At 40.3% G+C, this 16,932-nt stretch overlaps 1 protein-coding gene across 1 annotated transcript in view; it reads left to right on the top strand.

Annotated features, from left to right (window-relative positions):
* The first annotated feature begins 7,407 nt into the window (after nt 1–7,407).
* The window catches only part of ABCD3 (ATP binding cassette subfamily D member 3), a 30,017-nt gene continuing 20,492 nt past the window's right edge, over nt 7,408–16,932 (top strand). Inside the window, exon 1 of the mRNA XM_082765857.1 lies at nt 7,408–7,690. Within this exon, the coding sequence (XP_082621983.1) occupies nt 7,572–7,690 (119 nt within the window). The 5' untranslated portion in view covers nt 7,408–7,571. The remainder of the gene's footprint in view (nt 7,691–16,932) is intronic.

Here is a 16,932-nt window from a genome sequence, read left to right on the forward strand (position 1 = left end):
AACACATTATGTGATGCTCGGAATTTTTTTATCAAGCTTGTAAAGCTGGTAATTTTTATAATGGATTATAATATAGGCAGGAAATTGGTTAAATAAAAATGATAATAAGGTACTGAATTATTTTTGAATGGTGAATCCAGCCTAGAAGAAAGCTATGAGATTTTTGCAATATTTGTATTTTAGCCCTTAATTGACTAGAAAGACTCTTCAAAGAAACACAGAGGCACGCAGCATGGTGTCATGTATAGCACTGAGCTCTCCAGTGTTAGTTTTGAACAAACTGTCCTTCAGGAAATGTTATTGAGGCTTCCACAAGCTGTCGGCCCAGCTTTACCTGTGGTGGATGAGGTGTTTCCCAAAGACTGGTTGGACACGTTAATTTATTAGAGCTGCTAGGAAGATTCTGAATGCAACCTTCAAAAGTTAAGAATGTAGTTAAGTAAGATATCTATACCAGAAAGGGAATTGAGTTAATAGTCACAAGCATAAAAGAATTTTCTGTTTTTATGGCAGAGGTTGACTAAAAGTTTTGTGCTACATCTGAGTTCTCACTTGCATTACTACTACCTCAAGAAAGCAAACAAACAAAACCTACAATCAAAGCAAGTCTTTGAAGAGCTAGTTTGACTTCCCAAACCCAAGAATTCACTACCATGTATCCAATCTTCGAGTTCTTTTTCAGAACTCAATTTTTATTAATTAGCATCTGGGAAGAATTCCTGAGCTACTGTGTTTAGGTTGGGTGTTAGTCAAAATATTTCATACTCTTGGAGGAAGCTCTGTAGATTTAAAGCAAACTTTAGAGCATTTTAACCCTTATTCTCACACTCGTTCAACTTCTATTTCCTACGAGTTCTCTTGCAAATTCTGAGAGTACAAGTGACAGTATCCCTAAAATGCTAATGCTGTGGTCATTGTGGGATTGCACTTTGCATTCAAAAGGAAGATGACAAATCTAGAACATTTGCAGAAGAACCTTCAAGTTCAGATTATTATCCAAAAGTTTGAGAAGATGAATTAAATTTTATGGAACAAGTGAAGTACTGCTTCTGTAACCACAACTGAATAAACTTGGCATCTATGGCTTGCTACTGTGATTGGGAGGTCCTATTATCCACCTCTGGAATTTCTAGGGAATGACTGTTAAATTTAAACTATGTTTGTAGGAACCCTCCCCTCTTTTCTGTTTCCTCTTTCCCTAGACCTTTATTGCTTGTTTTAGCCTTTCTTGCCCTTCTGAGATTTCATTTATTAACTTGTTTCCCTTTAACCAAGGCAGAAGTCACACTGCTCCACTTTCTATAAAATCCTACTTTATTTGGGTATTCAATCTTTTCCAGATACTGTCTTCCCAGCAGGAGCGTGAGAACAGACAGTGGTTGTGCTACACTGCTACCAAAGCCTTATTTCTGTTACTAACAGAAGCTTCTGATTTTCCTTAATGAGAAGGAAAAAATAAAGATGTATGTTTCTGAAGAAGTAAAGGTCCACCAGTAAGTAGAGCTATTGCTTTAATGTACAGTGGCACAGATGAGGCCATTGAACATCCATCTGAGAAACAGCAATTTAAATGGTGTCTGAAGTAACCTCTGCAAAACGTGCTTACAAGGGATCTTCAGAACTTGTGTCTTGATCTTTTGCCTGCTTTTAACATTTTCATTCATCTTTCTCTTCCCACGACTGTAGGGCTTTTTGTATTGAAAGGTATTTCAATACAACCAGACAACATAACTGTTCTGCTTCTGATTTACTCAGGCAGTCACATGAGTCAAGCCTGATTTACAGTTTCAGATCTGGAAAATCTAATACGCTTAAAGATTAGGGAGGGGACAGGTGTTCCCCAAGGACAAATGTATGGCACAACTAAGTTCAGGAAAAGAACTAAGAGGATTAAGTTTTTTCTTTTTGCTTAGTTAATGTTGGCAACTAATAAAGGTTTGGTCCATACATAGTATTGCTTGTTTTTGCTGCCTGTTTATGCTATTCCCAACAAGTTACTGTGAGATCAAATAGGGTGTGTAGGGTAGTGCATTAACAAATCTGGGATAATAACATACAAACTTGCCTTTACTTGTGGTAAAAGCTCACTCTCATCTTCAGATAAGAGGGCAGTGACATTTGACTTGCAATGATGTAATTTGGATGATGGTTTACTTAATAGTTAAACTGTGTATTTTCTATTTATATATTCGGCATTCAGATGGACTGTGTGGGTTCAGTCTTGCTGAGCTGGAGCAAAGAATCCTGCCCTACCCTATAAACTCTGCCCTAGCTGGCAGGCAGGTAGGATGAGCTTTCAGCTGTGGCTTAGGGTGTAGCTCTACGTAGGAAGGAACAGAGAATTTTCTCACGTTGGTTAAACATACAACTTTATGCCTTAAGGCAGAAGAGTAATATGATTTTTTTTCCTTCTGCTGGAATAGGATAAAACTTCACTTTTTTTTTTTTTTTTGTATGAAAGATTTTTTACTGTACCAATAAAGTTAAAAAAAGGGCATTTGTATACATACACCTGTGTATATTTACATACCTACAGAGACTTTCACCATTTTTTTCTAAAACATGTAAAGCACTGGCCTATATAGTATGAGGGCAGAAGTCCTGAAGGGTAATGCATTTTGACAGTTTTCTACATTATATTCCCTGAGGAATTCAGTTCCAAATTTTAATTTCCTGTGGACATGAGCTATACTAGAAAGCTGTGTAAGCATGCTGAACAAGTGAAAACGTGTTTAACTGCAAGCATCGTCTTGGGCACTAGTAATCTAAATGACTTATCCTAGTCATCTGTCATTAAATATAATGCCAGTATCATCACAGAACTACTGCTAGTACCAATATATAATATAAATAAGTAATAAACACTATTAGTAGCAGATGTTGGTAGCCATATGTAATAGTAGTAACATGTAGTAGTCATGTCCCTTTTTTAAAGAACACCAGCACTCTTTCTACGTGTCTTCACGGAGAGGAGCTTTATATTTAACAGTTTACTATTTTCTTCACATTCCTTATGGATCCACTTTCTGTATCTACTGTTTTTGATCCCGTACTTATTTAAGAAAAGCATAATTGTTTCACATTTCTGATTTTTCCTCACTACATTACACATTTTATTACCTGTTCCACAATATATTAAGAACATATTTCTTCCTGCCTGTCCCATTCAACTAAGAGGGTTTCCATGTTAATAACTTTATTTCCCTGGCCTTTTTCATTCCTCTCTTTCTATACCATCTTTGCTGAAGTCAATCCGGATGGTCCTAAAGGTACCTTCCAGTCCCATTTTTCACAATTTTATGGTCTTTAACCAACACTGAAGTCTCTCTTGGTCTCCTCAATCAAATTCAAAAATCCATCATTTTTGTACTTTCTGTACAGTTCCATTGAATTCTCTATTTTCCTGTCACTTGACAAATCATTGGTTATTCATATTTGCCATGTTATTGCTGCTTCATTTGGTGAACAGACAGTTATTTAGTATTCATTTGTAATATTGAATTCACTTGTAATCAGTATCTAACTCTAGACATTAATGAACACCATCCAAATACTATGCAAAATTTAAAAATGTTATTAAATGCTAAGTACTTTAAGAATTACTATGTTTATAGCAAGCTCCACTTAACTGCAACTACGTGGTAGCACAGAATGCTTCTGTAAATGTATCTCTGATATCTCATGCTGTCCTTAAAATGAGAAAATGCAAATTTCTGTCAAGGGTTTCACCTACGCTCATAGACTCACAGGATATCCTGGGTCCTGGAAGGGACCCACATCTCCTCCACCATAAATTGCTAGCTCAGGTACCACAGGTTCCTAGGTCTAGACAGTTCCATATCATAGCTCATCAGATTTAAGTACCTTTTTTCAACCTTTTTCCTCTCCAGTCTGTCAATTCTAAATCCCTCTCTTTCTGTTTACCTCACTAGCTCAGTGTCACTCTTCTGTTTTGCAACACACATCCAGTGTGGTCTTGCTCAACCGTTTGATTCCTTCCCAATACCAGAATCATTGGTCAGCCCCTCTAATCTCCTTGCTCAACTGGTCTCCTTCTTCCACTGGCTTCCTGACCAAGATGTCTCAGTTGCCTGTCCTACATACTCTCTCGCTAAGACACTCCAGTTTCTACAGCTCTTCTTCACCAATTTCTTGTCAAGTCCTTTATTATTTTTTCTGGTCTCAATTTTGCCTCATCTTGATTGCATTCATTTCATCCCTTACTTGGTCTTCTTCCAGCATTCAGATCAATGGGATTATTCTTAAAGGCAAAAACTGAGGCCCCACTCAAACCACAGATCAAACTCATGGTATAATCAGCATATATTTCACGGAGGTGGAGGCTTGATTTTTGAGTGGCTGGTAGCATATCCACATTGCTTCACCCACACTGGAGTTTCAAGCTGTGTAACTAAACATACAACAATTCCATCTGGTTGGTATTAGCTGTATTGATGAGCTTGTCATTGGAATACTCCACTCACCACACACACACATACACTGATACTTAATTAAATGTAGCTTAGCTTCAGAGGTGTTTTCCTTCTGTTAAAAATTAAGCAAGAAATTAATACTGTGGCATGTTACTTCAGTAGAACTGACAAAACCTTATCATTTAACAGTGGTGCCTGCACAAATAGAGTGGATCATTAATTTCCCTGCAACCCATGCCAAATTCTAAAACTATAAGCTAAGAATGGATGGATACATGTAAGAGAGAACACACGTTTGACAGAAGACAACATGACAATCCCTGGAACTGTCCATCTTGCTCTGCTAGTTACTAAGTTTTCAAATATTGCCGTACTCGACATCAAACAAGTGAATAATCTTACTGAATTTATATAGGCTTAGAAATCAAGCAAGTACAGACCTACAGAATGGAGACCAGCACTATACAAAATACTTTCAAACTTAACTTATGTATACTGTACAGTTTGCGTCTTACAGCTTTCTTCAACTTACATAAATTAATCTAATTCATCTGACACCTTTCACAACACTTGTAAATTGCTCTCCTTAATATTAATGTTACATTGGATCAACAATAAACAGCATGATTTTCATTTAATTATTAGATATGCTGCTCTCAGAATGTAGTTGGTTGTTGTACGCCAAGTGCCAACAGCAAATAATACAGGTTCTTCCTGTTCTGAGAGAAACCAAATCAGAGCATCTTATTTGTTAACCCAGACTACATTAAAAAAAAAAAAAAAAAAGAAAAGTATTCACACAATTATTAGTGGGATAAAATACTCTGTACAAGTTTCTTCTGTTCCTGTCTTAGAGACGCTTCCTGAAATTCAACAGACTAAAATCAGTATAGACAGAGGACACAATTTGAGAGTCTGAACTGTTTAGCAATGTTTTACTACTATTTATTACACAGACATTTCACTTATTGTGAAATTGAAGCACAATACATTATGTTTTGCCCACTCAAGTATTAGTGGGGTTACACTGCAAAACTTGTCAAAAGCTCTTATATTTTAACCTGGATCAACTCCCTGACTCTCTTCTGTCTCACGGTACTAATTTTCTGAGTTATTTCATAAGCTGGTCTAACAAACCAGCATAACTGAGAATGTGTCATCCTGTGTAGAAAAAAGCAGACAGCTTGGCTGGGAAGTGTTTACATGGATAGTGCTGCTTGACACTTCAGACACAGGACCATAGCCTAACACTTGCTGTTATGAGGTCTCCTTATTTCCTTTACTGGGTTTTATGCTTTAATAGTAAATATGCTTTTTTCTTCCTACAGACTTCAGTCTTCCATAGTGCTATTTTAAGTGTAAATAGCTTTCTTTCTCTGAATGTTCTTACACACCCAATGAGAAGTTAAACCATACCATGGACCATATCAAAAGCATAGTTATCAAATCGATCTTCCTTCTTCAGAGAAACTGTATGTGCCATCATTAATACAGATTACAGTCCTGGTACTGTTTGCTTTGCTTTCTTCCAAGCTACCTGTCCACCTCTAGCTTTTATATTTGAAATACATTTTAATTAATGTTGTTACTTTCTACCTTGGAAAACTCTCACAGTTGCCTTCCACCAAGAATGCCAAGAACAGAAAGTGGCTGCAATGTGTTAGTATTGAAATGCAGATCTCAAACTGCAGAACAAAGAAGGAACTTCTGTCACAAAAGCATTTGATCAGTGTGAGTGATTTTATCAAGAATATCCTTATGCATGAGTGTAGCTCTAAATCGATGAAATAATGGATAAATAAAAACCTCATGTTTTACCCTACGTGCACAGTTACATTAGGAATAACTAACAAAGCTAGTACACAAAGCAGCAAAAAGCAACACTGAAAAGTGGAGAGAGAACGTAGAGGAAACAGTAGAGGACTCGACGCACGGTACAAGTTTCTTAAAAAAGATATGTATATGTAAAATTATTTAAAGACAAGTTAGAAGAAAAAATATGTAACAGGACATGGTATTGGGCAGCCTTAAAAAGTGAAATAAGGACGCTGAAGAAGATAAACATAGCAGAACACAAGTCACACAGACAAGCAAACAGCAAAGGTCAGCATGGCCCAAATAGATGGACGTTGAATGTAAATAAAGTTGGACTATATTAGATTGCTAGTTCTGTGGCAAGCTGCAACCAACCTCTGGTTATGGAGAGAAGAGGATTTGTAAAGAAAAGGGTCACAATCCCACCTTGCTTTTGACCTCAGCACACATAGAGATGAAAAGTAGCTGCAAAACTGTAAGACTCAGTAAACCAAAAAATTTGTAGACTTTCATTTTCATAATGATATGAATATAAGAAATTTGATTTGATGAGGAAACGACCTCATTTTAGGTTCTTACACTTACCTCCTGCCAAAGTATCCAAGGCTTAAGAAAATACGACAGGATCTCCAACTCTGAGCAACATACACAGCAAAATCTTGATATGCAATAAGCTTAATAATGTTTTTTGATTCTGCTGTATATTTTCCTTAGGATCAGAAAACAAAATAGTTTATGATTTTTCCCTCGAAACACAAATGATGCTTTAAAACAGAGAGATTACCAATTTGAGGTTACATGACAAATTAGTGCCATAAAACGAGATTAGACGGCCCTGCCTCCGGTGCTGCAGAAAATGTGAACAACTTGATGTTTTGAGGATCCAGTTTTGGCTCCAAAAAATAAACTTGCCCCCATATGCCTGATGATACCAAGGATGCGGAGAGAGAATGAGAAAGAAAAGTGTATGTGGTGATTCACTATGCAGAAACAGAGATGGCCCTGAAACTCCGCAGGGCAAAACTCCCCCAAGGCAGCTCTCGGGAAGCTTCACTTGGGCGCGGCCGGAACCCGGGAAGCCCCTGAGGAGGCCCGGCCCCGGCGGCGGGGCGAGGCGGGGCGGGGCGGCGGCCGGGGAGCCTCCCCCTCGCCTTTCCCCCGCTGCCCGCGGCCCGGCGCTGCGGCGGGGCCCGAGGCCGGAGCCGCCCGGAGTCGCCCCCATTGCACAACCCGCCCGCGGCCCGCCCCTCGTCCCGGCATTCCCAGCGCCCGCTCGGCTCGGCTCGGCTCGGCTCGGCGGGGCTCCGCGCCTGCTCTCGCGCCATGGCCGCCTACAGCAAGTACCTCACCGTGCGCCATTCCGCCATCGCCGGCGCCACCACGGCCGCCGCCTGCGCCCTGCTCTGCCTGCTCAACAAGCGGCGGGCGGCCGCGCAGCACGGGTGAGCGGGGCGGGACGGGACGGGGCGGCCCCGGGGGACGGGGACGGAGCCGGAGCCGGAGCCGGAGCCGGGGCCGGAGCCGGGGTCGGCCTCGGCCTGGAGGCCCGAGCGGGCAAGCGGTGGGGCCGAGCTGTCGCTCAGGCGCGGCCGTGCGGCGGTGGGGCAGGCTGACAGCCCGCACCCGCAGCTTGTGGCCGCTTCTCGTAGCGCCGAGGGGGTTGCACAGGGGCTGTGTGCCCCTGCCAGCCCTCCGCCAGGCACCACAGCGTGCTCAGGGATGTGCTCCCGGCTCCATCCTTTGGTGGTTTCGGTGTCTTTGGGGATGTAGCTCGCTGATCGCATGCAGAAGGCCTGCTGTGTGCCAGGGGTACAGTTAGATGCTGTGTGGTTGCTAGAACCTAATCCCAGTGCTAAATCTTGATGGTGAAATGGGCTTACCCAACAGACTTAAGTAATAACATACCTGCAGTTAAGCAACAGTCTAGTGTTATTTTGCCTAACTCCTTTCGTATACACGATATCTTTAGAGCTTTGTGAAGTTAGGTAACTTTGTCATATAACATACATGAGTGATTGGTAGCGTAGCCCTCTACAGAATTTGCTACGTTTTGTCGCTTCCATGAGAATAGAAGTGAGGTCCCAAGCAGAGCTACACTTTTATCAAATTCATAGGGAGGGATGGTGTTTCTCAAGTATCTCTACTGATGTTAGTGAAATAACACTGTAAAAAGGTGAAAAGCTATATATATAGAAGGGCTTGAAAGTGGTGAGCTAGGAGTATTATTGGTACTATAATGCAAGATTTTCACGCTTAATGTATGGTAACGATGTTTGTAAGAAAGACAAGGTCAAACAGGTATTCTGGGAGAATCTACTTCAGATTCTTCAGATGAGGAGTGTGCTTTTAAAGAGAACCTCCTGACTGTCCACACTTACCTTGCTCTCCCTTTGTTGAGGAGCACACACTAGATTACAGTCAGTTTGGAGCACATCTTCAAATGTAGATGGAGGCCCAGTGTAGTTTGGAAGTACATTTAGTATATTCCAAGTGCTAGTATTGAGTTGGTAGAGTAGACTAGAACTTGTCCAAAGTCATCTCCCTACCTTTGAAATCTGTGATGTGGGTTATGTCCACCTTTAGTCTCATTAGTTCATGTATTGTTCATTTTCTAATGCTTTGTTGCTAACGTAAGTTATAGTATACTTTTGGAAAGGACTGTCATTGTACCTTCAAGATTGTGCCAAATCTTTTTATGTTCCAGCACACTTGTGCTGGTATATGATACTGACATAAAATAATAAGCAGTAGACCTTCATGCAAGGTTTACTTGGGTTGTCCCCATGACGTGTTTTTGTTGCAGGTCTCCTGATGTTGATCTGCAGGATTTGACAGGAGCAGTGCCGCTATTAGTTTGAGGGTGGTGTGTATGCTGAACCTTGAGCATTAGCCTTACGCTGAAGATCGTATTTAGAATGCATTCTTACTGGATGGATTATCTAATTTTGCTAGGTAGAGTGTTAAAATCTGAGGTGTTCGTATGTATTGGCCATATCAAGCGCTGCTCCAGGATTAGTGACAGCTGGAAAGTGGAGAAGATTGATAAATTACATTCAGCAGTTGAATGGAGTTGAGATGGTCTGACCTGATCTGTCCTGTTTCTTCTATCTGTATTTCAGTCATCCAGATAATTAATCCTTTATCTTTACGGCTGTAATCTTCCTCTTAAGAGGAAGCTATTCTTTTTCCTCAAATCTAGTAGAAAATGTAGTTGCTAAAATAAGTACCATGTGTATCAACTAGATTGTTCCACCTGTGTGTATGTGTTGGTTTGTGCTTTTGAATGCTTCTACAGCGTAGTTCTTAGTTCTGCTACTGTCTTGTGGCTGTAGATTCCATGCTCTACGTCCACCATTCAGCTCTTTCAAAAAGAGCTCTGCTGCTGCATGAATGTTGTTTTTGAAGATGTTTTTTTTGCCATTGGTTGTCATTCTTTTCTTCGTGTTTCCTTGTGTGGCAAATCTTGCCAGGAGCCTTGCAGAATGCTACCTATCAAGACTAGGCGGTAAGTAAGCTACCTTGCCTACACCACTCACCTAGACAAAAGCATCCACTTATTACCATTGCCTCGTCCTCATTTAGTCTCATTAGTTCATGTATCATTCATTTCCTAATGCTTTGTTGCTAACTTAAATTATACCATGCTTTTGGGAAGGACTGTCACTGTGCCAAATCTTTATGTATTCCAGCATACTTGTGCTGGTATATGGTATGGCATATAATAGCAAGTGGTAAACCATCAGGCAGTAATGATAAAAAAAAAAAAATAAAAAAAATCTCCAGGGCCTAGTGTGCCCTCTAATTTGTGTTATATTTTTTCCTCAGAGTCTTTGAGAGAGAGAGAGAAGTTAAGAGAGTATGGCTGGCCCAAATTTATTTACTACTTCAAAAGGGGAAGGATTTTGTCTGGCAATCTACATAGCCTGGATAAGAACTGTATTGTAGCTGCAGCGTGAGGTTGGCTCAGAAAAGCGTGAGAGTAGTAGCAACCTATGGGATAGTTCAGTTTTACGTGTGTGAATTCGTTCACCTTAGTATGTAATGCCAGAAAATGTTGTCTTGTTTAGAGTGAGATGAACTTCAGCTTCTTGAATTCGGAAAGGTGAAGTTGTGACTGTGAGCCTCTTAAAGGCAAAGGTAAATGTTGCAGACTTGAAATTTGAAGATGTTGCAGACGAGTGTTTTGCTGTTCACTTTCAAGTGAATCATGTAAGCGTTCTAGGTACAACTGTAAACTTTACCTGCAAAACTTCTTTGTTCCTAGTGTAGCTTAAATATATATACCTTAAGTATGTGTAAGTATAAATACTTAAAATCAGAATAAGATACACTATTATGTCATGCTTTCCCAGAATAACTTCTTTTTTCATGTCTGCTGGCATGCTGACAATAGTTCAGTATCACTGCTGACCAACATTAAGAAGTAATATAAATATAGAATGCAAATGAAAAAAACACCATATTTTAGCAAATCAAGTATCTGTTAAATCTGTAACATAACAAGAACAGACTTATCTTATGCAGACTTCGTTTTGTGTGTTAATTGTGATATGGAATAGTCAACTGTAGAAATTAGAGGAGGAGAAAGAGACAACTTCCACCTACATTTCTGCTGTCAGACAATAGGGGCAAGGTCCAGTACAACTCATATCAAGTAGTAAGGTATAAATAATTAAGCCTTATGTTATGCTAACCTACCTTAGTAGGTCAAAGATCACTTAATTAGTGTTAGTTAGATTAGCCACAGCTGTTCTTCTGTAGTACCTATTACATTGCTCATCAGTTTTGCAGGACTGAGAGGTGGCATCCCTTGTAGTTTATGATATATTTTAACCACAACTTTCTAAAATCCTCCAAGATGGCATGATGTAGAACTGTTTGCTTGTAGTGAATAAGTTGCTAGTATTCCACGTTACTTCCTCAAGTTAAGTGTAGAAATAAATTACATCTGCACTGTTTCTCCATTTGAGTTGCTGTCCTCAAAAAGTCTGGCTCCTTGGAAAAGCTTTCATATCCTGGGAGAGAGGAAGTTATGTGTAAATGCAATTATGGCTTTGGTTGTAGTATTTGCAGTCTTCTTAGAGTTATAAGAAGTTCTCTTTTGAGAAACTGTTATTCTGGGTATATAATGCAGGAATAGGGAAAACTAATTGTGGCATTAGTCAATCCTGATCTTTCTGTAAGCACAAGTGGCTGCAGCACTCATCTGTGTCTGACAATTGAAAAAATCTTGCTTCTGTTTATGGGAAATTACTTGTAAAATCGGTTTTAAAGACTAGTGGTACTATTTTTTTCACTACTGAGTATCAAAGAAAGATTTAAAGAGTAAAAGAACAAAGGAAAACCAGTGGAAGTCAGATCAGGTCTGTACTTTGTCCTCTGTAAGATTAAAAAAAAAAAAAAAAAGTTTAACGCCCAAGACCTTGCTACTGAGCAAGGTCTGAGAAGATTGGGTTTTGGAATGTGTTTTTAAGTAATAGAAGTACTGAAATAAGACAGAATGAAGTTAATATTTTATCTTTCATCCCCTATGAGCTTTGTCTTAAATGCTAGACATTCTTGCCTAGAACAAGAAGCAGAATATTTGCCTAAGGTTTGATTGCTTCAAAAATAAAATTTTAGTGGGTGCTACATAAAAAGCTGGGCATTGTCTGTGAGTCCCTCCAGAAAGAATTGTTCCTGATTTCTGTGTAGTTTAAAATACAGTACTTATAAAAAATGGAGTATGTACTTAGATTAAGTATTTAACACTTACAGGTTTCTGCTGAAAGAGGGACTAAAAGGAGTATTAGGAGGTAGTTAAGGCAAAGAGTTTGGAACTGTAAGATTAGCAAATGAGAATATAGGAGGAATTTATAATAAACGGCAAGGTGCCGAAACAAAACATTTTAAAAATCTGTTCTTAGACACACTGGCCTTCCCTATCACCTAATATATCCATTACAATCCAAGGTGATGCCAGAGTATGGATATTTAGTTTTCTTTAAATTCAACTTCTGAAATCCAGGTGTTTTCTGTCCCTCCTGTGTGGGGAAAAAAATGCAGAAGGGAAGAAGAGCGTTTGCTTGGGTCTGCCTAAAGCAATGGGAGAGGCTCATTTGTGTTGAGAGGAATAAGCAGAGCTGCTGAGGCAGTGTGCATCGGACAGGGCTGTACACAGGTCATCTCAGGAGGTGCGTTGCCCATGTGCCCACCTCTCGTTGGGCTTCCCGGCCTTGGGCCACTGGCAGTGGAAGCAGGCGTGCTGCTGGTGTCACCCGTGGCGCTGCCTCTCAGGTGCTCGGTACAAGCACAGCCAGAAGTGACAAAAACTTGTACAGATGCTTGGAAATGTAAATACAGAAGTTAAAACCTAACAAGTGGCAGTAGTAACTTAAAGCAAGTCACGCTTTTTTTTTTTTTTTTTTTTTCTTAATTTTGTATTTGTATGTGTGAGTTATTCTCTTTTGTTAGCGTGCCTTGTTTCTTTGGATTCGGAGAGCCTGGCTTGAGTGCTTAGCACAAAGGGGCCTGTTCGGTTTGGAGTCCCCAGGGCTGTTTGACAAAAAGGGGGAGGTTATGTTACAGCAGATGAATACACCGCTTACACGCATGTAAAAGCTGTGAAGAGAATCTGTGCTTTTTTGCGAGAAGGTTTAAGAAAGTGTCAAGAAAAACTGCAGCTACATGAAGGTAGGCCTATCCAGAATGGGAACGGGACTGGTCAGTCCACTACTTTATACGTGTGCACAAAACCAGACGTAAAAAATAAAACACCACGCATGCTGAAACATAGAGATAGATGCTTTTTCTGGTAATCCTAAAATCTAATCTTGTAGGGAAAAAACAACTGCCTGGGGGCTCAGGAAACCTGTGTTTACCTGGAGGCTGAGGAGACAGGAGAAACCAGATGACTCGGGTCTACTCCTAGCATTCAAACTGCCTTTGTTTGGAGCCTGGGTAGTTAATTAGTGGTTTCTCTTTTACTAAATTGCATAAAATGACTGCTCTCTATGCCAAATCTAGTGTTAAGAGTGTGTAATAGTGTGAAGCAGATTTCTTCTTCACTTTGCAGGAAGTAGGAAATGAATTACAAGTCTTTTTCCACTGTTGTACATGAGCGAGCGCTACAGCCAAAGCACAAGCTTATGGAAAAACTAATAGCTTTTGCCTTTTTCCTTCATGTTACTCTGTTATTGAGATACAGGCTTCTACTGAAACTGACATTTTCCTCTAGAACAGTGCTGCTTGTCTGCCCTCTGAAATCTGTATAGAAACTTCCCGTGCAGCGAGGAGTCAGCGCTGGGCTTGCAGTTACATAGCTGTCTGTGACCTTCTCAGTCCTCATCCTGCTTGCCTGAATGCATTCTCTCACATTATTTTTGGTTATGCTGCAACCTAGAGCCAAGAAAATTTTCTCTTGGTTTCTGTGTGTGCTCATGGTGTCCTGTGTAAGTGGGCGTGCTTTCAGAGTGTGCCCGTGCTTCTGAGCAAGGTCGATGCCCTTGACCCAAGGTAACTGCGCTGCTGCTGCCTCTCGCGCCGTGTGCAGCGTGACCCTGTCTGCCAGGGACTGTGCCGGGAGGTGCGTGCTCCGCGGTTCTCAACACGTGTTACTCCTTCACGCTGTAACAGTGCATGCAGTCTTCAGTTGTTTGAGTTTTGTTCAGCCTTTACAACGTCAGAGTGGTATTCCAACTATGAAATGGACTGAAAACTGCACCTAGAATCATGCATGGTCTGCAAAAGACAAACACAAGAGCTGCTTACAGGTAACAGCCATCTGAAAAGCTCCATTCACCCCTGTAACAGACACTCTTCTTCGTCCTGCATTGAGCAGAAGCTTGGTAGCTGACTCCACACAAGGCAGGTAGCATGACCTGAACTTTGTGCTTTTTTCCCCAGTTACACACAGCATACCACTTCCAACCCCAAACTTCCTTTTCACCCATCGTTAAACTGGAAGACTTGCTTATCTCATCTGCAATACCACGTGGTTGTGCCTAGCTCGGTGTACGTTGCTTCCGCAGAACTTAAATGAACTTTATTCTGGAAACAGATGGGTAATCCTAGAAGCTGTAATTCTTTAACTTTCCTGTTTGCTAATAAATGCCACAGAGCTATTAGTACTCCTGAGACCTTTCAGTAACTAGATAGTGTCTGGAAGACTTTTCCCAGTGCTTCTCAAATCACTTTCTTCTGCAGTAGTGTTGAGAGTGATCCTTTTTAAGTAACAACCATTGCAGCCTGTTTCTTTAGGAAGAATAGTTTTACTGATAAGGAAATACAGAGGCAAGCACAAGACCAAGTGACCAACACTGACTTGCAAGTTGAAATTGCACAGTATTATCATCTTCAGGTTTTGTGCTTTGCTGCTTCCTTTAAAGTGGGATCAGGTGCCAAATGCCTGCTCACAGTCCTGAAACCATATCAGTTTCTATAAAATACCTTGCATTTTTTTTACCTCATCATGTTTCTTGATGCTGGGGAAAGGTGTTTTGTTGTTATTACCTGCTATTTATTAGGTAAGTACTTAACTATGTGCTTATTTTAGTGAGTTGTTATTTATTCAGTAACCACACGTATATAAATGACAAGTTTGGCATAGCTGTTAGCCCGGTACTGCTGATAGCTTCCTTGGCTTGCTATATGTACGTTTGCTGTAAAAGCTCTGTGCAGTTAAATAACAGGTAGCAGGCTACATAGGGGATGTTGCTTTCCCTGAAATTTTTTCGTGTGATACATGTCTCGTTGTACTTCTGGCCTTCTCTTTTTTTTTTTTTTTTTTTTTTTAAGATGTAGAAACATAGAATGAATTGCAGAATAATTCGGAGTAGAAGAGACCTCAGTGTGTCACTTAATCCAAGTGTGTACTCAAAGCAAGATCTACATTGGAAGTTTGTCTGCTTGTCATCCACTTGCTACTTAGTGAAGCCAGTTATTTCATTACTGTGCTGGTAGGCCTTTTTTTTCTTAACTCTCCAGCAGTACCCTTAGTTTCAGTTCATGTGAAACTCTTCCAGGTGGGAAAGTGGAAGAGCAAGCAGCCATTGGAGATGAGTTTTAAGGAATAATTCTGCTACAGAAGTCTTTATTCCTCTTGTATGCTGACAGAAAAAAAGCTAGGCTTTACTTTTCTACGAGGTTTGTTATTTTGGAGGAATAAATTAGTAGGGCATTTTAATATACAAACTTCTGTGTAGTCTTGACTAATTTTACTGTATTAATTTGTGTTTGAATCATGCTTTCAAAATATTCTATCTGTAAACTGCCATGATTCAATTTAAAATCACATTGTTTTTAAGCTGCAAAGTTAGGCATACATAAGTTCAAAAACTTAATAATTTACTTTGCTGGATGTCCTTGCTTTATGGCATATGCCATAGTGTTTTGGCTTTATTTTTGTTGCTGTAGGTGCTCTTAAGTATTTATTCTTGTACCCTTATTCTGTCACTTTTTTTTTTTTTTGTCAACTAAAACAAGGTCTTGTGTTCTCCTGCTCTCTGTAATTTAACTGTTGAATTCTGCTTTATAAAATCTAATGTCCCAGGGGAACTGTTCTCTGGAGTTTTTTTTTTTTATAAAGTGTGTAGGGAGTCTTTCTGTTGTAGGGGGGAAGGTGGAAAATGAATGGTGACAGGTCACTGCACGGTTTAGACCTCAAGGTAAAGAGGAACTGAAGTGTGTTCCTTACGGGACATCTGTCGCGTCACTGCTGAATCCAGCATTACTTCCATCCATGCTGTCTGGAAGTTGCTTTTACTTGGTATTTCTCATTACACAGCCAGTCAGCCTCAGGATGTACGCTCTCAGGAAGGTTTCATGTCAGTATCGTGTGGTGGAGTGAGAGCAGCTATGCTGCAGCTTGGAAATAGAGCTCTTCTGCAGTTCGATACTACTCCTACAATTCAGGCAGCTACTAGTTGAATAATTATACGGTAAACTGTACTAACCCGAGCTGTACCCATATCTGGTATCCTGCCACATCACGAAGCATCAGCACCACTTGGGCTTTGAGGCCCACCTCTGACAGGTCCATTAGTTCAAATGAAAAGCACCATTTAACTCAGACTGGAGGGTGGCGTGTGTGGATAGGGTCATCTCTCAGATGAACCTGGCAGTAAAAAGCAGCATAATGTTTCTATTCCAATCGGCCCTTACTACTCAAACATGACTCCTGCCCTGGAGAAGTCACTTGCAGCAGAGGATTTGGACAGCATGTAGCAGTTACCCTCCTTTAACGCTAAGGTTTGTGATGCTCCAGCACCAAGTCAGTGAGAGGGCTGGAGTAATACAGCTGCATCAATTCAAATGACAGAGATCTCTGCTGCAACAAGATATTCTTGTTGCATTCTTGCTGACTAATTTGGTCTTTAAATTCAATGGGAATGGAACCACAATTCTCTCACACAAACTTGTACAATAGTATAATGGGGTCTGGAGTAGCGCCAGTTCTCAGTCTCACTGAAGAAGTGAGACTTTGGGAAGAAAAGTTCTGCAGTTTATTCCACGCAGAGCTATGGCAGAGTCCTTTGTTGAAAGCCAAGTAGTTTTACTCTGTAAAGTAACAATGGACTAGTTTTGTTAATATTGAGAACAACTTTATGGAGCTGCGTAGCCAGTTACATCTAGACAATCCACAGATCAGACATAAGATTGTCTTCTGTCTTGTTTTGAGCTTACATGATCTTTTAAAAAGGAAAAG

The sequence above is a fragment of the Aythya marila genome (genome assembly GCF_965140915.1).
Source record: "Aythya marila genome assembly, chromosome: 8".
NCBI lineage: Eukaryota > Metazoa > Chordata > Aves > Anseriformes > Anatidae > Aythya > Aythya marila.